The sequence below is a fragment of the Crotalus tigris genome, unplaced genomic scaffold (genome assembly GCF_016545835.1).
Source record: "Crotalus tigris isolate CLP2741 ecotype Arizona unplaced genomic scaffold, ASM1654583v1 scf7180000024339.11422700, whole genome shotgun sequence".
NCBI classification, from domain to species: Eukaryota; Metazoa; Chordata; class Lepidosauria; order Squamata; family Viperidae; genus Crotalus; species Crotalus tigris.
The window spans coordinates 8,192,489-8,216,459 of NW_024100509.1; the positions used below are offsets into that span (position 1 = coordinate 8,192,489).

At 40.7% G+C, this 23,971-nt stretch overlaps 1 protein-coding gene across 3 annotated transcripts in view; it reads right to left on the reverse strand.

The window, feature by feature from the left end:
- Positions 1-23,971, reverse strand: part of SUCO (SUN domain containing ossification factor) — a 153,597-nt gene that overhangs the window by 44,149 nt on the left and 85,477 nt on the right. For all 3 annotated transcript variants that reach the window (XR_005554599.1, XM_039325941.1, XM_039325940.1), the window contains one exon: positions 18,418-18,483. Coding sequence is in view for 2 of the 3 variants with exons in the window: in XM_039325941.1 (XP_039181875.1) it covers positions 18,418-18,483 (66 nt within the window). In the remaining variant the exon portion in view is untranslated. The remainder of the gene's footprint in view (positions 1-18,417; positions 18,484-23,971) is intronic.

The following is a 23,971-nucleotide window of genomic DNA, read 5'->3' on the forward strand; positions in this document are numbered from 1 at the left end:
ATTTGAGGGGCTGTCACAAAGAAGAGGTGGTCAAACTATTCTCCAAAACACCAGAGGGCAAGACAAGAAACAATGGTAGGAAACTGACCAAAGAGAGAAGCAACGTGGAATTAAGGAGAAACTTCCTAACAGCGAGGACAATTAACTAGTGGAAGAGCTTGCCTTCAGAAATCATGGGCGCTCCATCACTGGAGATTTTTTAGAATAAACTAGACCACAGGTCAGCATCCCACGGTTCTGGAGCCACATGCGGCTCTTTCAGCCGTCTCCTGCGGCTCCCAGCCATGTGCAGTCCCCCACAAAAAAGTGGGACTAAAAAAGTTGAACCAATCAATTCAAACTTCTGACAAAAAAAAACTCACGAAGTTTGAATTGATTGTTTCAACTTCTTTGGTTTGTGGGACTGTCTGCCTATCAAACCCCGTGGGCTCGACATAGATGGGAGGGGGGAAAGACAGCTTCGTAGGGAGACAGCACCGCAGCCAGAAGCTGGCGGTCCGAGTGAGCGGCACAGAAGACCTACCGGCCGGTGTGGGAGGCTCCAGCATTGGCGGTGAGCAAGGCCTGCCATCCGTGGCCTGGTTCTGCACCCTGATGACCAGCTGGACCGGCTTTCACTGCTCCAGTCTGGGGACGCCAGCGGCATAGAAGGCGGTTTGGCAGCACTGCCGTGGGCGGGGTTTCCTTGCAGCAGACAACTCGGGCCTAGATATTTTCCACGGCTCGCGGCTTGGGACCGGAGACGCCAGTGGCGCATGGCCTGGACTGTCGGCGTTGCCGTGGGACCACCCCCTGCAGTGCCAGCTAATGCGGCATGCTTCCAGCAGCGAAAAAGGGGCCTGAGTGGCGGCAAAACAAAAGACACTGGGCAGCACTGAGCACTGTCTTGATAAGCAACAAGCCAAGGCCCCACCTCCCTCCTGCCGCCGCTCAGTTCGTGCTGCCCGTCTGCCTGCAGGCCTCCATGCTCCTTCCCTGAAGCATGCAATTGCTCAGAGCCCCTGCCCCAAAAGGTGCTGCTTCCCCGGTGGGAGCCGAGTTTGCAAGCCGGAGCCGCAGTGCCTGGGCTAACAGGGGAGGGGATGGGGGTATCCTAAAAAGTCCTCCAGAACAGGCTTGGGGCCAGCCCTCTTTCTTCGGCCACAGGAGAAGGGGCAGTGCAGGGTCTTCACCTGGGCGGGCAAGCGAAACCCCGAAACCTTTCGCGTTCGTTTGCAAAGAGAAGCATGACGCATTAGCTTCCTCCAAAGCTGTCTTTCCCCGCTGCTTTCTCGCCCTCCCAGCGAAAGAACCTCAGAGAGCTGGAAGATGTCCTTTCTTCCACTTTCCGCTTCTAATCCTCTCTTTTCCGAGCACCCCGCCCAGAACGAGCCAGAAGCCTCAACTCCAGCTTCCCACAGCAGGCTGAAATAGGCGAGCCTGAGCGGCTGTCTGCTGCCACCTTGGAAAATTTGCCGCAGCAGTCCTTCTCTCCATTGGCCTCCTCCTCTCCCCTCCCTCGGAAACTTCACGCTAAAAGACGGAAAGAAGAAAGTCCCAGAAAGGGAGAGTGCGGGGCGGGGGGAGAGCAGTCTTTTTCGAGGGGAGAAGCCAGGACAGCAGAGCTGTCCATACCAGAGCTGGACGGGAGCAGGGCCAGTGCATGTCTCGCCTTAGGCTCCACTCTTCAATCAAGCCCTGTTGCGTGCGTGCGCATGCGCACATTTTGCGGCTCCCAGTTTTTTCTTTTGTGAGGAAACGGGTCCAAGTGGCTTTTTCAGTGTTTCAGGTTGTCGACCCCTGGAGTAGACAGTCATTTGTCTGAAATGATATAGGTCAGTGGTAGGCAACCCAAAACACTCAAAGAGCCACTTGGACCCATTTCCCATCGAAAACAAAACACTGGGAGCCACAAAACCCTTTTGATATCTAAAATGAAGATAACACTGCATGTATCGTTTTTTTACCTTTATTATATATATATATATATATATATATATATATATATATATATAAGAGTCTCTCTCTCTGTCTCTCTCCCTCCCTCCCTCTCTCCTCTCTTCCTTCCTCTCATTCCCTCTTTCTTTCCCTCTTTCTTCTCCCTCTTTCCTCCTCTCTCTCCTCTCCCTATCTTTCTCTTTCCTCTCTTTCTCTCTCCTCTCTCCCTCTTTTTCCTCTATCTTTTTCCTCTCCCTCTCTTTGATCTCCCCCCTCTTTCTCTCTCTCTTTCTTTTTCTCTCTTTCTTCCTCTCTTTCTCTCCCTCTCTCTCTCTCCCCCCTCTTCCTCTCTCCGATTTTCTACTCACCTGGTAAGCTGGCTTCAAGCTGTTCTCCAACAAGCTGACACACATTCTTATTGGGCTAGCTCAGAGGTAGGCAATTTCGGCTCTTTTATGACTCATGGACTTCAACTCCCAGAATTCCTGATTCCGAAATTTTGGGTGCTCCATAACTGGAGGCTTTTAAAAAAAGACTGGACAGTCATTTGTCTGAAATGGTGTAGGGTCTCTTGCTTGAGTAGCGGGTTGGACTAGTAGACCTCCAAGGTCCCTTCCAACTCTATTATTTTAACATACAGACAAGCATCCAACAAGATGCAGTTCCGTGGTGAGAAAAATAAGGTCCTGCACCTAGACAGGAAAAATCAAATGCATGTATAGAATAGGTCAGTGATGGCGAACCTTTTATAGACCTAGTGCCCAAACTGCAACCCAAACCCCACTTATTGATTGCCGGGTGCCAGGTGGGTGTGGCCCATTGGGTGGGTGGTCATGGCAGACTGGATGGGCATGGTCAGGATGGGTGTGGCCACCTCAATATTGCTTGTGGGGAGGGACGCCTGTGGGGGGTGGGCAGGGTTGGGGGAGATCCAGGGGATCTCTGGTGGGTGGGACGGTGGGGAGAAGGTTCGTCCTGGGGCAGTGAGGCTAGGCAGTGGGCAGGGCAGGGATGCCACTGCCACAGGGCAAGGCAAGGTGAGGCAGGGACTGGGGCAGTTGCTGCCTGACACGATTAGTGAGCACATGGGGGCCAACTGTGTCCATCAGCAGCCACAGCCTGCCGGCCCCTCGACCGGCGCATTCTGAGGCTTCGCAGCCTGCTGCAAATACCGGGCCAGCCTTCCAGCAGCAGGCAGAGTAGGGGAGGGGGATCTGTACATTGGTTCCTTACCTCTGCCAGCTTGTTCCGCAGCCTCATGGCAGTGGCATTGGGCACGATGCGTGCGGTGGCAAATGGCCGGTTTTGGCGCAATTTGGCTGTTTCCTGCTTTGTGTGTCGCACCCAATGTCGCCATGAGGCCGCAGAACAAGCTGGGTGGTGGTAAGAAACTAGTATACTGGTTTCTTACTGCTGCCAGGCTTGTTCTGCGGTCTCATGGCAGCATTGCACAGGAGGCGCAAATGGCTCGTTTTGGCGTGACAAGGCTGTTCGCTGCCTTGCGCATTGCAGCCAATGCCGCTGCATGAGGATGCTGAACAAATGAAGTGGAGGTAAGGAACCAGTATACCTGTTTCTTACCGCCACCTGGCTTGTTCTATGGCCTCATGGCAGCAGCATTGAGCAGGAGGTGGCAAACGGCCGGTTTTGGCATGACGTGGCTGTTTGCTGCCTCACGTATTGTACCCAATGCCACTGCAATGTGGCTCGGCTAAAAGCGGCCATGGAACAATTGGGGCAGGTTCACCCTCACCTGCCCATTGAGCTAGAGCTTTGGTGGTTCTCTTCTATGCCACTGTGTGGGAGTAAAAATAAAGTTCAATCAATCAATTCCAACTTTGCAAGATCTTTTTTCCTCCGTGAGAAGTTGAAATTGATTGAACTTTTTTTTTTGCACACAGTGGCGGAGGCCTAAAATGAAAGGATTTTATAAAACCCAGCTTAAAAAGCCACTTGCCCAGGGAGATTTTGATGCAGGTTGCTCATGGATGGGACTGAAGGCCTAGGACTGGGGCAACAGTGTGCGTGCCCATAGAAAGGGCTCTGCATGCCACCATGGGAATAGGTGGTCCTTAGCTCAACACTAGTAATTGTGAGAAGGATCTAGATGTTCTGATAAATCACCACTTAAGGATGAGCCAGCAGATGCTGCAGCTGCCAAAAAAAAGCCAATCTAGGCTGCATCAACAAAGGAATAGCATCAAAATTACATGAAGAACTAGTATCACTATATACTGCAGTAGTGAGGCCATACCATACATGGCATACTGCATCCAGTTCTGGTTGTCACGATACAAAAAAAGATCCTGACATGCTAGGAAGAGTACAGAGAAGAACAACAAAGATGATAAGAGATCTGGAGGCTAATCCATTAAGGGAACTAGGTATGTCTAGCTTATTGAAGAGAAGGATAAAGTGTGATGTGAACATATCACAGAGAAGATGGAATCAACATTCGCTAAAGCACTTGAGGGCAGGACAAGAAGTAATGGGTGGAAGATCATTAAAGAAAAATCCAACTTGGACTTCCGGTGGCGACTGCTGCACCGATGGCGGCTTTTTTTAGCCGCCAGCCCTGGGACTGCGTGAAAGCGCGCGGAGACGGCGAATATCAGCTGTTCCGCGGCTTGAAGCCTCTCTCTTCGGCAGAAGAGGAGGAGGAGAGTTTTCCATGGGTAGAGGTCAAGCTCCCCTTAATTAATTGGAGGTCTTAGGGTGAGAGCTCCCTCGGAGCCTGAGGTTTTTTTCTCCGCATTCCAGGATGCCTTTGTCCTGATTTTCAGGAACAAAGCAAGACACCGCTTCCACATCTGCATCTTAAAGAAACTTATGAGTTAATTAAAAGCAGATCGAGCTGACCAGGAGAGATTAGAATTGTTAATGCTTGGGACTTTAACTCAGGAAAAGGAGTTAAAAGAATCTTTTCCGCCTTTCAATTTCACTAAAAGCAAGTGGAGAAAAATGGTGCTGGAGTGTTGTTTCTTTGATGGAAAGGACAGTGTTAAGAAAGACTTATATTCGGCGACAAAGTTTAAATATGTAACAGATTTTGGCTATCTATTTAAAAAGCAAGAATCTTTTCTTTTCTCTTTTTGGAATTAGCCTTCTCTTTCTCCTTTTTTTCTTTTCTTTTTTTTTGTAATTGCTGATTTTACAAGAAATGGTTTTAAATAGATAGAAAATGGCTTCAAAGCGTCTCGGAATCCCTGTGGTCCCTAAAGATTCAATCTCCTCTCCGGTAACTCAGACTGGGTTGCAAACTAAGCCTAAGTCACCCCCACCCTCTCCTCCACCACCGACATTTACACTTAAAGATATATAAGATGCTTTGAAAAAAACAGCACAAGAGATTAAAGAAGTGGCAGAGCTTTTTGAGAATAAGAACAAGGAAATGAGGGAAGACATAGTGCTTGAATTCCAAGGGCTAGCCGCCCATATTGAACATATAGATGACAGGGTGGATGAAGTTGTGGAAAATACTGCGAGATTACAAAATAGACTTGGTAAAGTTGAAGATAAGATTGATACAACACAGGATGAAGTTACTATATCACAATATAGAGACATGGAATTTGTTTTGCGAATAAGAGGATTGAAGGAGAATCCGCAAGAGGAGGTGGCAAGAGGTATTGCTCCTATTTTGGGATGTGAACCTGAGGAAATATTGAGAGAGATAGATAAAATATTTAGTCAATTCATGGACTGTGAGGCAGAGAAATTTACCTAGAGACATGGTTATTTATTTCTCTAGGAGATCTCTTCGTAATGAAATTATACAGGCTTTTTATAAGCAGAGATTTCAAATTGCAGCCCAAGATGTTATAATTTTAAAAGAAATACCTCCAAAAATCCTTAGAAAAAGAAAGGATTTTGCTTTTCTGGCTGAGGAGCTTAAAAATCAACAGGTCCAGTTTAGATGGAGATACCTGTTGGAATAGTGGTGAACTATGCTGGGACACATTATAGACTTAATACAATCTTAAAAACAAAAGATTTTTATACTTCTGTCCTGAAAGCAGGTTCACCACCATCTTCACGAGCTAAAAGAATAGAAGAAAGGCCGGAAGAACAGCTAGCTGAAGGTGCAATGTCATTGGTTGTAGGAGATTTACAGGCTGGACCTATGGAACAGTGTTTGGAGATAAAAGGTGATCCAAAGGAACAGAGGATGACTCGTGCTGAGCATAGACGTAAAGAAAAAGAACAGCAGAAGGCTGATGTTGGATCCACAATACAAGGTTTGATTACTACAGAGCCCGTGGGAGGGACAAGACTGAAGAGATCATCTACAGCTGATCTTCAAGTAGTGTTCCAGAGGCTTCAAGCCATTAGGATGGCAAAATTTCTGACATGGAATGTTAATGGCCTGAATTCATCACAGAAAAGAAATAAAGTATTTCATTATTTGAAACAACATAAGAATGATGTTGTTTGCTTGCAGGAGACTCATGTTGCTTTAAAGGATCAAAAGTATTTGATTAATTCCCAGTTGGGATCACATTTTATAGCTTCTGCTCCGGAAAAAAAAGGGGGTGTAGTTATTTATGTAAGAAAAGACTTATCGGCTAAATTAATTGATTTTGATATACAGGGAAGATATGTTATTATTGATTTAGTATTACAAGGCAAGAAATTTCTTATTATTGGACTATACGCCCCTAATCAACAACAAAAACAGTTTTATAAGTTGTTACATCAGAAACTAACTCAAGTGGATTATAAATCTGTCATTGTGATGGGCGATTGGAATGTTGTTTTAGATTCAAGTAAGGATAAGAAGGGTTCTTTTAAATCTTCCAATCACGCTAAATTACCTAAAGCTTTTTCTGATTTGAAGGATGATTTGGAACTCAGAGACATTTGGCGAAAACGGAACGTCGAGGACAGAGACTTTACTTTTTTTTTAGATAGGCATCAATCGTATTCCAGAATTGATTTTTTAAAATCACCACTGATCTTTTTTCCAGGGTCAAGAATGCCAAGATTTTCCCCAGAATATTGTCAGATCATAGTCCTGTATGGTTGGAGTTATCTGTTGAAGACGGGAATAGAAGGACTTGGAGATTGAATGAAAATTTATTTAGATATGAGGGGATCTCACAGAAATGCAGAGAATATTTGAAGGAATTTTTTCTTTTGAATATGTATAAGGGTACCTCGATGGCAATGGTTTGGGATGCTAGTAAAGCTTATATGAGAAGGGTTCTGATTCATATGAATAATGTGCATAGGCGTAAACAGATGCAAAAATGTAAAGAGTTGGAAGAAGAGATTAAACTGAAAGAGGAGGCTTTTATTTTGAAGCCATTGGACAATAGGTTAAAGGTTTCTATAACTATGCTTAGGGAGCAATTTAATATGTTAATGGCTGATCAGATTGCAACTAACTTGCGGTATATGAAACATAATACGTTTTGTAATGCAAATAAGCCTGGTAGGTGGTTGGCTTATCAATTATGGAAAAAACAGAAGTCAAGGATTATAGAGAAAATAGATTATAAAGGTAAAGAGGTATATCAGCAAAATCTGATTAAAAGGAGTTTTTTAGATTTTTATTCAAAGTTATATTCTAGTGAAAGCATACAAGTTTCAGATATAGAAAAGTATCTACAGGCAGCATATTTTCCTAGACTTTCAAATGATCAACGAGATGAGATGAATTGTTTAATTACTTCTGAGGAAATTTTTTGGGCAATTAAACAATTAAAGGTTGGTAAGGCTCCTGGTACAGATGGATTAACAGCAATCTATTATAAAATGTTATCTGAAGAAATGATAGAACCATTAAAGGAACTTTTTAATAGTATTTTGTTGGGAGTGGAGGTGCCTCCATCTTGGAGAAGGGCTTTTATATCATTGATCCCAAAGGAGGATCAAGATCTTACCCAGCCTAAGAATTATAGACCTATCTCTCTTTTGAATACAGATTATAAGATTTTTTTGAAAATATTGGCAAATAGATTAATGCATGTTTTGAAGCAATTGATCCATAGTGATCAATCTGGATTTATAACTGGGAGATATATGAAATATAATGTAAGACAAATTGTTAATATAATTGAGTATTTGGATAAGAATAATCTAATCCCTGTAGCTTTGATATTTTTGGATGCTGAAAAAGCTTTTGATCAGTTGAATTGGCAATTTTTATTGAGTATTGTAGAGAAAATGAATTTTGGGGATACATTTTTATATGCTCTTAAGGCTATATATATCAACAATTGGCACAAATTATAATTAATGGGGGATTAACAGAAGCATTTAAAATTGAAAAGGGTACAAGACAGGGATGTCCACTATCCCCATTGTTATTTGTTTTAACAATGGAGATTTTACTAATTAAAATTTGTGAATCAACTACAATAAAGGGAATAAAAATAAATAACAATGATTATAGGTTGAGAGCTTTTGCTGATGATTTGGTTGTGACATTATCTCAACCGACATATTCGATAAGGGATTTGATGGAAATTATAACCCAGTATGGGAAAGTCTCTGGTTTTAAGGTAAATAATAATGACTAAAATATGACCGAAAAATATGTCTACGAAGGAAAAGGGTATGTTACCTAGATTGACAGGTTTTGAAATAGTCAAAAAGGTTAAATATCTGGGAGTATACATTACATCTTCTAATGTTAAATTGTATAAAAATAATTATGAGACATTATGGGTAAAAGTATAAAAGGATTTAAACCGGGGTAGTCAACCTTTTTATACCTACCGCCCACTTTTGTTAGTAGTAAAATTTTCTAACCGCCCACCGTTCCACAGTAATGGTGATTTATAAAGTAGGGAAGTAACTTTACTTTATAAAATTTATAAAGCAGAGTTATAGAAAGTTAAAGCATATAATAATAATTACTTACCAAACACGACGAGTTGTGTTTCTACCAAACAGTTCTACTTTGATTTCATCTGACCATGTGACATTCTCCCAATCCTCTTCTGGATCATCCAAATGCTCTCTAGCAAACTTCAGACAGGCCCGGACATGTGCTTAAGCAGAGGGACATGTCTGGCACTGCAGGATCTGTGTCCCTGGCGGCGTAGTGTGTTACTGATGGTTGCCTTTTTTACGTTGGTCCCAGCTCTCTTGCACTAGGTCCCCCCTGTGGTTCTGGGATTTTTGCTCACCGTTCTTGTGATCATGTTGACCCCACGGGATGAGATCTTGCGTGGAGCACCAGATCGAGGGAGATTATCAGTGGTCTTGTATGTCTTCCATTTTCTAATTATTGCTCCCACAGTTGATTTCTTCACACCAAGCTGCTTGCCTATTGCAGATTCAGTCTTCCCAGCCTGGTGTAGGTCTACACTTTTGTTTCTGGTGTCCTTCAACAGCTCTTTGGTCTTCACCATAGTGGAGTTTGGAGTGTGACTGTTTGAGGTTGTGGACAGGTGTCTTTTATACTGATAACAAGTTCAAACAGGTGCCATTAATACAGGTAATGAGTGGAGGACAGAGGAGCCTCTTAAAGAAGAAGTTACAGGTCTGTGAGAGCCAGAAATCTTGCTTGTTTGTAGGTGACCACATACTTATTTTCCACCATAATTTGCAAATAAATTCTTTCCAAATCAGACAATGTGATTGTCTGGATTTGTTTTCTCGTTTTGTCTCTCACAGTTGAGTTCTACCTATGATACAATTACAGGCCTCTCTCATCTTTTTACAGGGGAGAACTTGCACAATTGGTGGCTGACTAAATACTTTTTTGTCCCACTGTAGAAACAGGAAGTCTGATGAAATTACATTTAATTAATTAAATTATTAATGAGACCCCTGAGGCTGATGCTGCAAAACTAAATACTGGATATCTGGCTCAATTTTTGTAAGGAATAAACGAAGGTCTCCTCTTTAGGAAATTTCAGGTGGTTTCTTTCTTTGGTCATAATATGATTAACAGCACTAAAGCCTGATTCCACAAGATATGAGGTAGGGAAAGGTATCAATAAACTGAATATCATTTTCCACATATTTGGATATAAGCCAGGCATTTTTTTACTTTGCCATAGATTTTCATATCCACCACTATCGAATTTATGTTTACTTTCTTCATCATATCTAATTTCTAACAGTTCTTCTTGGCAAGTTATATCAGCCTCTTTAATATTTGCGGTAAAAGGATTTTTCATCCAGTCATACACCTTCAATTTCAAAATATCTTCAAATCGTTTTTCCATGTCCAATTTAAGTTTGTTGATGTGGTTACTGAATCTGTCAATATCCTCTGGAGATACATTATCTTTTATAGATGATAATTCAGGAAACTGATGAAATTTTCTCTTCAATAGATTATAACGAAGTAGTTCAAGTTTGTCAATAAATAATGACACAATACTTTGGCAATCTATAAGAGTCTTATTAGCTCCTTGAAACTGCAAACTGACATCATGAAATCTCTTGAAAATATCTGCCAAATAAAAGGCATCATTCTTTACTGTTTTTAACTGTTGACACAGATTGGTCTCATTATTACTTTCAAAAAATTGTATGACACTATCATATAATGCTACAAAACGAGCCAAAGATGTACCCTTTGACAGCCACCGAACTTCAGTGTGCAAAAGTAACGTAATAAAATCTTCATTATTGTCTTGGCAAAGCTGTTGAAACATTCTATCATTTTTTGGTTTGGATTTGATCTTGTTTATGGCTCGAATTATTATAGTTAATGATGAATGGAGAGTTGTACTTAGATGTTTTCCTACAAGATGTTGTCTGTGTACCACACAATGAATACATAAAACATTTGGCACTTCTTCCTTCAAATAAGCAAACAAATCCACGACAGCAACCTACCATTGATGGTGCTCCATCAGTAGCGCATGCAACAATATTATTCAAAGGAATATTATTTTTTGTAAAGTATGATTTCACAGTATTAAATATAGATAATCCTCTTGTATCTGTAATGAGATTTATTGCAAATAGCATTTCTTCTTGTAATGTATTGTTTTCATCAAAATAACGTACATATGCCATCAATAAAGCATTATTATCTGCAGTGGTAGACTCATCCAATTGCATAGAAAATGAAGTGTTTTGGAGAATACTTATCAGTTTTTTTTCAACATTAACTGCCATTTCATCAATTCGTCGCTTTTACTGTGCTATCGCTTAGGGGCAACGTTTTTAAATTTTCAGGTATATTCTGATGCATTACTGTTGAAATAAATTCTTTTATAGAGGGTATTATTACTGTTTCTCCAATATTATAGCTTTTACCACTTTTTGCAATTAATTGTGAAATGCGATAAGCGCAAATTAATCCATCTTCGTTCACTGCATGTTGTTTCTTAAATGATGCAACGATTGTTGAACAATTTTGAAATTTTTTATATATTTCCTGAAAATATTCAATGGTCTTGTCCTTATCATTTGGATGCTTTGTAGAAAGATGTTCTCGCAATTGACTTGGCTTCATTGCCTCATTGGATAATGTTTTATGACACAATAAACACATTGGGTGTTGTTTATTTACAACAGATTCTATGAAACTCATCTTCAGATACTCTGGCAAATAGCCACGAGTGTATTTCTTTTTTTGAGACATGGCCTCTACCTTGGTCTTGAGGGAATGCCCAGTGGAGTCTGGTTTGCCCCCAATCCGTGCCTGTCACAGCAGGATGAAGAGAGAGCCTGGTTCTTGTCAGAGATGCCTGAAACCTCTATGACTGAGGGCTCTGTGCGGCTCTCAAAATGGCAGCCGTGCCAAAATTAGCGGCCGCTTGTATTTTGTCCAGGCCTTCCCAGTTTTGAGGGGCCTTGAGGGGAAGCTTGTTGTTCGTTATGTCTTTAATTTCCACCCTCCGGAGCCGAAAATAAGGCACTTGCAGTTTTATCTCATTGCACAGCCTCTGCTGCGATCCGGATCGTCAAGGAAATCGACGGGAGCCTCGTGACGACGGCGCGCTTCAGCGAGGCTCTCTGGCCTCCGAGAGCTCCTTGGGGGGTCGCACAGCTGAGGCTAACACCCCGCGCCTGCTGGAAAGCTCTGTGAGCCGATCGGAAGGCTCGATGGATCCGAAAATTTAAACGGCTTGATTGAACCCCTACCGCCCACCATGAAAGCTGGAATGCCCACTAGTGGGCGGTAGGGACCAGGTTGACTACCACTGATTTAAACAATTGGAAAAAAACTACAATTATCTTTGCTCAGCAGTTAAAATGAATGTTCTTCCAAAGTTTCTTTTTTTGTTTCAAATGATACCTATTTTGAAAAAAAAATGCCAATTTGGATGAATGGCAGAAGGGTATTAACAAATTTATTTGGGTGGGTAAAAAACCAAGAGTTGAGTTCAAGATTATACAAGATGTACGGGAAAGAGGCGGACTTAAGGCGCCTAATCTGAAATTATATTATGATGCAGTGGCCTTAACATTGATTGTTGATTGGCTTAATCTAACGAATAAAAATATACTTTCTCTTGAGGGATGGGATTTACTATATGGATAGCATGCATATTTAATTTATGACAAAAAAGTGGATCAGGTTTTTAAATCCCATATTTTAAGAAGTGCTTTATTGCGTGTCTGGAAGAAGTATTATTATAGGTTAAATTATAAAATACCAATTTGGGGGATTCCTGGACAAGCGATAGAGGGGGTATCTAGCAGTGTGAACTTGGATAGGATTTCTTATAAGGAATTACTTAGATTGGTAGGGAAGGATTGGCAATTAAAATCTTTAGTTGATTTAAAGCAGGAAAATATTGTACAGTCTTGGTTTCAGTATAACCAATTGTTGGTTAGGTGGAGCTTAGATCAAAAGGTTGGTATTACTTTAGAGGATGAGAATTTGGTAAAATAGATTAAAGATTCAAATCGAGCCCACATAAAGAGAATTTATAATGTTTTAATAGAATTGGATTCTGAAATGGATTTAGTTAAAGATTATATGATAAAATGGGCTCAAAATATTCAAGAACCGATTTCATTGGATATATGGGAGGTAATTTGGTTTAGAAATGTAAAATTTACTCAGGCTCAAAATTTAAGAGAAAATTTTTATAAAATGTTTTATAGGTGGCATTTGGATCCCAAAAAGCTGTCTTATATGTATCCCACTTTACAGCCCAAATGCTGGAGATGTGGTAGCTTGGATGCAACCTATTTTCATATTTGGTGGACTTGTAGAAATATAAAAGCTTTTGGGATTAAGATTTGGTGGAACATTCAAAAGATTTTTAAAAGAAAGATAAAGTTCACGCCACAACTATTTTTGTTGGGTGTTATTGTAGATTGTGATGCTAAAGAAACGGTTTTGATGTTGAATTTTATAACAGCTGCAAGGTTATTAGTAGGGCAATATTGGAAGAAAGATTCTTTGCCTACTATAGAAGATTGGACGCTTAAGGCAAAAATGGCAAAAATTTCTGCTTACTTGAAGGACCATTCACAAGAAATATTTATTTCGGTTTGGAGAAGATGGATAGATTATATTCAGAATAAATATGAGACTAAAAAGTTTCATTTAGCTTATGAGTAAACTTTAGAGTATTATTATGGTTTAACAATATTGATTTGTTTATATTATTATATTTATTTTTAATTTGTTTATATTTATGTTATAAGGGAGTTAAAGTGCATTATGGATTTGGTTATTTGTATAGTTGGGTAATGTTTTTTGTTTAGAATTTGATTATTTATTTGTAACCCTGTATTCAGCTCTGGGAAGTGGGGAGGGGGGTAGGGGTGGGTGGGTTTTGGGATGTATATTGTATAAAACTTTTCAATTAAAAAAAAGAAAAGAAAAATCCAACTTAAAACTAAGGAGGAAATTGTTTGGTACTTGAGCTATTGGTCTGCAACCTTTTAATTTTTTTTGCCAATTATCTGTATTTTATATACATATACGTGAAATAATCATCCAAAATACTAAAGTGAAATGCTCTCAATATGTTGACAGCAAAAAATTCTATTATTCATTATGAGTTGTCAATAATATAGAATATTGTCTAAGTTACATAATGGGCTGGATAAGAATAAAACAACTGAAGTGAATCCAAAGTATTGCTGAACAATAAAAGGTTTAGGATTCATTTTGTTTGAAAGAGGTAATGTTCCCAATGAAAAATACATTTTAAAGCAGAAAATGCATGGAAAGCTATTAAAAATGTTTACTATACACAAAGTACAGGTAATCCCCGAGCTACGAGCATTCATTTAACGTTTGTTCGAAGTTACACGATTGGTGCCCCCTAGTGTTTATGAGCAAGTCCCACAATTACGAATATTGCAGCACCACGGCAGTCGTTTGCCCTTACAAGCGACTGCAGAGGCTCTGCAACATTCACCCTATTCCTCCCTGGAGCCTTAGAGGTGTCCTCCAAGCTGCCCAGAACAGAACTTCCAGAGGTTGGATCCAGGCTTCAGAGAGGTCTTCCAAGCTGTTTGTGCCCAGAATGGAAATCGGGGGAAGACTTCTGCATGCCTTTGGAAGATGGATGCAGGCCTCAGAAGACTGCTCTGAGCTGCGCTGCCCAGAATGTAGCTTCCAGATGTTGGATCCAGGCCTCGGAGAGTCTTCCAAGTGCTGCTGCCCAGAATGGAGATCGGGGGAGGTTTCTGCATGCTCCAGAGGTTGGATCCAGGCCTTGGAGGGGTCCTCCAAGCTACTGCTGCCCGGAACGGAGATTCGGGGAGGCTTCTGCATGCCTCTGGAGGCTGGATACAGGACTCGGAGGGTCCTCCAAGCTGTTTGCGCCTGGAACAGAGGTCAAGAGAGGTCCAGAGACTCCGTTCGGGGCAGCAGCAGCTTGCAGCAGTCCTCTGAGGCCTGGATCCAACATCCAGAGGCATGCAGAAGTCTCCCCTGATCTCTGTTCCAGGCGCAAACAGCTTGGAGGACTCCTCCGGGGCCTGGATCCAACCTCTGGAAGCTCTGTTTCGGGCAGCAGAAATTTGGAGTAGTCTTCCGAGGCTTAGATCCAACCTCCGGAGGCATGAAGAAGTCTCCCCTGATCTCCGTTCCAGGTGCAAACAGCTTGGAGGACTCCTCCAAGGCCTGGATCCAACCTTCAGAAGCTCTGTTCCAGGCAGCAGCAGCTTGGAGCAGTCTTCTGACGCCTGGATCCAACCTCTGGAGGCATGCTGAAGTCTCCCCCGATCTCTGTCCTGGGCAGCAGCAGCTTGGAGAACCTCTCCGAGGCTTGGAACCATCTCCAGAGACATGCATAATCCTCCCCTGATCTCTGTTTGGGTGCACACGGCTTGGAGGACCCCTCTGAGGCCTGGATCCAACCTCCGGAAGCTCCGTTCTGTGCAGCAGCAGTTTGGAGCAGTCTTCAAAGGCCTGGATCCAACCTCCAGAGGCATGCAAAAGCTTCCTCCGATTTCCGTTCCGGGGGCAGCGACCGCATGGCTCCGGAGCTGGGGGGGGGAGCATGAGGCAGGCACCGCAAATAGTATGAGAGTTCAGGCATTCTCTGCAAAAAAGGATTGGTGCCTGAACTCGTGCGATATTATAGCACCCAGGGGCTTCCATTGACTCTCCTGTCCCTCAAAAGCAGGAACCACAGCAGAGAGGAGACAGATCTTTTCAAGGTAAGTGACTCCAGCGCGGCAAGAAGGGAGTGGAAAGCATGAGATATCTTAGTGGTTCAGGGAGGCCATCCCTAGCCCCCCCCCCATGGCCTTCCCCACTCTGCAATACCTCATGTGCACTTAACAAATTGCGTGCATTTTAACGAGCAGGGGATTTTCACGTTAGAGGTATGAGATTCACTCTCATGAGTTTTTGAGTTACAAGTGGAATGTGCAAGCTCCATTACACTCGTAACTTGAGGACTACCTGTGCAGCATCCTGAAACAATTTTCTGGACTCTTTCCCAAATAGTTCATTTATCTAGATTTATGCCATTCTAATCACTACCTCTTATGAATAATTTACATATCCTTCATTCATAAATAAGACTAAAACAACAGAATAACAAATGCATAAAAAATAACTCTTTCTTATTCACCAAGTAACAATCCAGTAATACCCCACCCCGCAAGCTATTTAAACATATCCCAACACATCTGCACCATGAGCTTCTAGAGCAGGGGTATCAAACTGGTGACCCATGGGCCAGATGCATCTCACACAGGCCACGCCCACCCCAGCTCCACAAAGGCAAAAAATGTTGCAATACGTCACATCACATCACATGAAGTGATTGAGTTTAACACCCGTGTGCTAGAGCAGAGGTCACCAACCTTTCTTGGTTGGTGGACCAGAAGGAAAGGGAGGGGAAGCATTTTACATGTGCGCACATGCGCATGCGTGCACAGGGCCGCAAGCATGCGCGTGACACAAACGGGGCAGTGCTAGCGCTTGCATGATACTCGCTAGCATCGCCCCATTCTTGTGCACAGTGCCGTTTCTGCACCCTGAAGCGCAACAGCATCCCATTTTTGTACCCCGTGGCGCGGCTGTTTTTGCGCTCCGCATTGCAGCGGTGTCCCCTTTTTGCGTCCTGAGGCACAGTGTCAGCCCATTTTTGCACACTGCAGTGCGGTGGCATCCTGTTTTTGCACCTCAAGCTGCAGCAGTAGCCCTCTTTTGCACCGTGCAGCACAGCATCCTGTTTTTGTGTCCCGCGGCCGCGGCACTAGCATGAGTGAGGGGATGTGCACACACATATGCACGCACTGGCCAGCCTGTCCCGGTCCACAGGTTGGGGACCCCTGTGTTAGAGCAACCAGGTTTTTTTTTTTATTAAAAATTTTTTAAGTTTTACAAAAAAGAAATTCCCTTCCCCGAACCCTCCCAACCCTCCCTTACCCTCCCCGGACCTTCCCAGAGCTGAATACAGACTTAATTAAAATTTTAAAAAAATCTTAAAACACGTATAAACCATAAGCAAATCTAAATACATCGATTAAACAAATTATAAAATAGTTAACAACAATATATAAAGAAAACAAGAAGAAAGAAAGAAAAGAAACAGAAAAAGAAAAGATAAAATAAAAAAGGAAAATAAAAAATTAAAAAAAAATCTATAAAATATCTTAAACTTTAAATATAAATTATTCAAAAACTAAATAATATTTTTTTATATCCAACTTATATTGTATGAAATCTATCCATCTTTTCCATACCAGGAGGTACTTCTCTTGCGATTGATCTTTCAAGAAAGCCGAAATCTTTGCCATTTCCGCCAAATAAGAAACTTTAAGAAACCATTCTTGCAACGTAGGCAAAGATTCCTTCTTCCAACATTGCCCTACTAACAACCTGGCCGCTGTAATTAAATTTAACATTAATGTAGTCTCTTTACAATCACAATTAGAAACAATACCTAACAAGAACAATTGTGGAGTAAATTTTATCCTTCTTCTAAAAATTCTTTGAATATTCCACCATATCTTAATCCAAAAAGCTTTTATATTTTTACATGACCACCAAATGTGGTAATAGGTAGCATCCAAACACCCACATCTCCAACATTTAGGCTGCAAGTCAGGATACATACGAGACATTTTTTGTGGATCAAGGTGCCATCTATAAAACATTTTATAAAAATTTTCCCTTAAATTTTGGGCTTGTGTAAATTTGACGTTCCTCACCCAAATAATCTCCCAAGTATGTAATAGGACCGGTTACTCAAAATTTTGTGCCCATTTAACCATACATTCTTTAACTAATTCTGCTTCTGAATCCAATTCTACTAACACCCCGTAAATTCTTTTAATATGAGTTCGTCTTTGATCTTTTATTTGTTTTAACAAATTCTCATCTTCTCTAAGCAGACCCACATTGCGATCTATCTTCCACCTCTCCACTATTTGTCTATACTGAAACCATGAATAAATAATATTTTCTTGTGTTAAATCTTCCAAAGATTTTAATTGCCAATTTTTACCATCCCATCTAAGTAGTTGTGCATAAGAAGCACTATCCATCTTGACTCCTCTCCTTATCCCTTCTATCGCATGCCATGGTATAGCCAATAATGGAATTTTAAAATCACTTCTATAATATTTCTTCCAAACCCGAAGTAAAGAAGTCCTTATAATATGAGATTTAAAAACCCTATCAACCTTTTTATTAAAAATTAAATAGGCATGCCATCCAAAAAGTAAATCCCAGCCCTCCAAGAGGAGTACTTCTACATTTGTTAAATTAACCCAATCACTTATTAATGTTAAAACCACAGCATCATAATACAATTTCAAATTCGGTACCTTGAGTCCACCTCTCTCACGAATATCCTGTATAATTTTAAGTTTTACTCTTGGTTTTTTCCCTGCCCAGATAAATTTATTAATACCTTTCTGCCATTCATTTAAATTAACCTCATTCTTTAAAATAGGTATCATTTGAAATAAAAAAAGAAACTTTGGCAACACATTCATTTTGATCGCCGCAATTCTTCCCAAAAGAGATAATTGCAGCTTCTCCCAATTTTCCAAATCTCTTTGTATATTGACCCACAGCCTTTCATAAAGCAACCAGGTTTTAACACTTTTCCTAAATTTTGTAAGATGAAAAGTAGATTTTAGTATACTTACTTGTGGCAGAACCAAGTAGGTTTTTTGAAGATTTTTCTTCTCTTACATCATAGTCTAAAGGATAATCTGTTCAAAAATGAATTAAAAAATTATATTTGATCAAATACAGTACCTCCTTTTTAACATGAGATCTGCTTGCTTAGACTGATTAGAATAAATCTATTGTGGAGTATAGTAAGAACTATCTCATCATATTATTTAAATGATCCTTTCTATTAAATATACAGATAACAATGTCATATTAAAATTCTAGCTAAAAGTTAAAATAGACTTTCTGGGCTTGTAAGGTCCTGTCTCAGCTATTTCCTCAAGAAAGCAGAACTCTTGAAGCAAGCAGCATTTCAAAAGGAACTTTTAATGAGAGATAGTGACTGCAGAGAAAGCAGGCAGGATCTAAAATTCCCATGCAAAAACATTAGGTTAAAACCCACTCTTCAAAACCCTATAGGGAGTCAATCCAGAGGTGCGAAGGTGTTATGAGAACGCTGAGCTGAGAAGGTGATAAGAATTTGTTCTTAGGTTCTGCGAGATTGTTTCTCTGGAGTTGATACAAAACAAAGGGCTTTAGGCTCACCCTTCCTCCTTTCCATTCCCAGGAAGATACATCAAAGCAAAGGAGGAATAAAGTAAAATAGATACAACACAGGAAGCCCGGAGGTTCCCCCCTTCCACCACAATGACATCAGCGCGACAGGGATCTATGGGGACCTGACAGGGCTTCTTATGCGGCCTTAAAACCAAGTGTGTTACCCCTTTTTGTAGCAATATTTCAAAACAAATATGCAAGCTAACCAAATAATTCTGAAAAATGGAATGAAAAATTTAGTCTTGTGGAGTTTTTTTTATGAAGAACATATAATGCTTTCTAACACTGTTATTTTCTACCTTAGGCCCTATCAAACTTACTAGCTTTTATTAACCTCATTAGAAAAGCCATATATAGGATCGGAGGAATGACTTTTACCAGAATGATGTTATAATAATATCCATATTGGTAGACTCATTTTATAAAGCTTCAAATCACAAATGGATGTGGATTTGGTCCTATTTTAATAATTCTATATTTTTAATGATTTATAGATAAATAGAACAAAAAATATTCTTCACAACTGCTTTCTAAAATACAGGTAGTTCTTGCTTAATCGCTATTCATTCAATGTTGTTTGAAATTACAATGGCCCCGAACAAAGGGGCTTATGATCTAAGCCTAAATTTATGACTGTCGGATCTGCCACAATTTACACCTCTAAATAAAAACGATCCTTGGCTCCATTTGTTGAGAAAGTTATAGTTTATTCGAGGTCAAGTGTATTGTAGTAGTGCAAAGCCACAACTGAAAATTGCAAGCCAAAATCCCTAAGTTTTACTTTCCCTCCCTAAACTGTCTCTCATTGCCCATGCCACTATAACCAATCAGGCTTGGTCAAGATGTTTTCATAACAGTTAATCCAAGCTGGGTGACCTTGAGGCAGCGTCTTGAGGAGAACAGCACTTACTGTCCTGAAGCATTCCCCTTTCATTCCTCCTCTCCACACTTCATGATAGTCTGTCACTGAATAGCAGCAGAGCACAAGCAAGCATGAGTTGGCAACTGACAATGGCTGTTGCAGCTCCCTCAGTCAGGTGATTGCAATCTGGGGCCTAGGCGAGCCATTTGCACTTACAACTGATTCCCAAGCACCCTGCAATCATGTGATAGCCATATGCAATCTTCTCTGCCAGCTTGCCAAGAACATCAGTGGGGAAATTGGCAGGGAAGGTTACATGCTGCTGCTGTAAGGATCCCTCTGGTATCTAGGGGCTGGCTATAAAAGGTTCATCCTGAAATTCAAGCAGGATTTTAACAAGGTTGTAGCACAGGGCATTTGCAGCAGTAGTGTCAGATCCCCAAATAAATCTTTTGCCTCTTTTCCTATAGTATTCATGCTTTTGTAACCATTCTTTGGGGATTGCCATTCTGTTGGGAGGGGGGATACTTTGGGGATGCTTTGCACTATCTTGCCACGCTGCCCTTTCCCCAGGAGAAGGAACGCATCACTCTTACCTAGGAGACATTTCGCATTTGGAGCCAGATAGAAACAAAAGAGAGAGAGACCTTGAAGATTGCACCAAAGGAGCCAGTTACCAAAACAATATGCCACCTGTGGATTGGCTGGGATTCAAATGAACCCTGGGGGAGGAGTAACAAATATTGCTTTTAATATAATGCTTGTGCAGGTTTTTCATCAGACCTTGCCTTGTTTTCCCTGCTGTCACTAGCCCCTAATAAAAGTTCCTTTTGAGACAATGCATGTTTCAAGAGTTCTGCTTTGTTGGGAGGCCTAGTTGAGGTAGGTCCTTACATAAGGTGAAGTCTGCATAGTGCCCAACCCAGAGAGGCAGCTGCCCTACTGAGGTGGGTCGCAATTGACTTGCCCCTTCCTATCAGCAGAATGGAAGAGGGCGAAATAGAGGCTTGGAGTGAAGACATCACTTGGCAGACCCCAAGGAAGGCACTTCCAGGGACCTGGAAGAGGCTGGACCCTTGGTAGAAGGCGATAGAGCTAGGTGGTTACTCAGGGTTGGAAAGAAAGAGGACTGGGAAGGAAGGGCTCAGAAGATGACCATCACGTGAGACGGAGGAAAGAAAAAAGATAAAAGAAAAATCTGAAGTCTACCCCTCCTGAAAAGGAGAAAGTGGATCCAAAATTGAACTGGTGGAAGTAGTCTTAAAGCAGACCATGGAATATGTGAGAGAGTCCTTCGAGGAATTAAAAGTCTAGCTGAAAGGGCTAGGACTTCCGGTTCTGCGCGTAGTGAAGCAGTTGAGGGATTCAGGACTCCGTGCCCTCCAGCTGAGTTTCTTCCTGTTACGGGACCCTAAATGGGCCAGAAGCCACCCCAGAGAGGTGGCAATGAAGGAAGGAAGTCCCAGGGACCTCGGAGAGATGGTGGTCTCCAGAAACCAACAGGAGAAAGGCTAGCCTAACTCCAGAGTCCAGCCCAAGCTGTGAGCAACCGAAGTTAAAAGCACTATTTTAAGCTGATCGTAAACAGTGTGCTTGAATCTGGGTAAGAACATTGAGTTTCTCTATCCTACCTATCAACTTTCCCGAAGGGGAGAAATTCCCCCCCTCAAAAAAACCTCCGAGAGTGGAGGGGGTTTTCGCCCCACCCTTTTGCTCACGGAAGCGAATTAAACCTTTCGTGGACAAATAAAAATGAACCGGTGCTGACACCTACTGGTGGATGAGGATTATGACAATCATGGTAAAATCTGGGAAAAAAACTAATCTCTACTTGTGATCTTCAAAGCTTTAACAATAGAGAACAGCTGTGTAGATAAAATGAGACTAACAAACCTGAGGGAACAAAAAAAACTTTTTTGAACTCTCTGAACTATAAGCCTTTATTCAATTTTGAATCCAAAGCTATTTCCGGGGGGGGGGGGGGAATCTGGACTTTTGGTCATCATGGAAAATCAGAGATTTATAAGAAATATTTATCAAGAAAAAATGAATATTTTTCAAGAGGAGATATATGATATGTTGCAACTAATTCAAATAACAATGATCTCAAATCACAACAAAATCCAGAATAACTTTGAAAATATAAATCAACTCATCTTCAATTTAATTTTATACCAAAAAAAAAAACCTTCAGGAAAATACAGCAGAGAAGGAACAGACAAAACAGATGACTGAACATAAATTCAAGGATAGAGACTTAAAGATGGAATTCTACAAAACAAAGGAGTATGATTTAATCCAAGTGGAAATTTTTTTACAAGAAATACTAGATTTAGAAAAAAACAACTTATATTTCAACACTACAAAATAATCTTTAGGCCAAGAAAAAAGATAAAATGTACTACAGAGATACCAGGAACAACACTAGAACTGGAGAGACAAAAAGCAACAAGAAAAGCAGAGAGAAAAAGAAGGAAAAAGATTCCCAGTAAAAATGAGTGGGAAAATGCCCTTAATAAAGATACTGATTTACTTTTTATGTCTACAGCAACACTTACGAACATACAGAAACACCTTTTGATTCAGCAAAATACATCGATCAAGAAAGATACTGAGCAAAGGAAAAAGACTAAGGTGGAAATCAAGAAAATAGATGATGGGACTTATAGAGAGAATACCTTAAAAAGAAATGTTTGTTTGAGTATAGTTAAAAAATAGAACAATTTTGGAACATATATGCTATTCTAAGAGGGATGAATTCTCTAAATAACATAGTATGCTTTTTTTCTCTTTTGTGTTCTTTTTCTTGATATGAGTAATAAAAAAAAGTTGAAATGATTTAAATAAAGGAAATGTTTTAGATATTTAAATGAATTTAAGAAAATTATGAAAAAAATGTTTGAACAAGAGTTAAAGGACTAGATGACTAGAGGTATTGAATGGAATGTTTAAAGATTAAAGATTAAATATATTCTTAATTATGATTAAAAAGAATAAGAAATTGAGAAAATAAATATATATTAGCCCAGGAGGGATATATATTTTAAGTAGTATGTTATTTCTTATGTTTCTTTACACTTGCTCTTTTTTCTTTTTTTTTCATTGTTTTATCTATTTCTTAAGAAATGTAAAAGTGTGAGACGGCTTATACGGAAAAAATAGAGTTAAATTTGTAAATGTAAATGTAATTAATTTTTGAGAAAATCTTCACCAGTAAGAATATCTAGAATTTGGTTGGAGAATTAAACTAAAATAAGGATTGTAACAGGGTCTATGATAAGACAACCAGAATGACTGAATAGAAAAGAAATATTATACTGATATGATTATTATTTTTAGGAATATTGGAAAAAAATATATATTTAATTGTTATTTATCAAAACAATAAGAATTGTATTAATTCAATGTTTGCAAAAGAGGATATTTTGGGGAAAGAGGAAATCAACTAAAATTATTATGTGGAATATGGATTATAGAAATTAATTGTTAATGATTGTTTTACAAATGTAATCCAGACAATACACTGTTCACCAATTATTAAGTGATTTATGTTTTTTTTTAAATCAATAAAATATATTACAAAAAATAAAATAAAACCCTAGCTGAAGGGGCACCCAGGGTCAGAAGAAGCAACAGATGAAAGAGCTGAAGAGGAGGAGCCAGGGGTGCCTGAGGTGGCAACAGTGGCTGCTCCCCCCCCACAGCAGCACTACAGTGAGCACGACCTCCCAAAGACCCAGAGAGGGGCCACCCCAGCCCATGGAGGTGAAACCGATTCTGTTAGGAGTGAAATTTGATGGGAATCCCCCAAAATTAGGGTTCTTCCTTGCCCAGGTTTTCACCTACATGCATATATATGGGAGAACGTTGCCAACAGATGAGGAGAAAGTCAGGGTGGTCACCCTGGCACTGGAGGATACTGCAGCTGACTGGATGGTGACCCTTTACAACTGCAACTCTCCAGAATTGAGAAATGTTAATCAGTTTATGGCAGCCCTCTGGCGTCTCTTCGAAGACCGCCTTGTAGACCAGAAAGCCTGAGACCGCATAAAAACGATGAAGCAGGGGCAACAACTGGTACCTGAATACACGGAGGAATTCCAAGA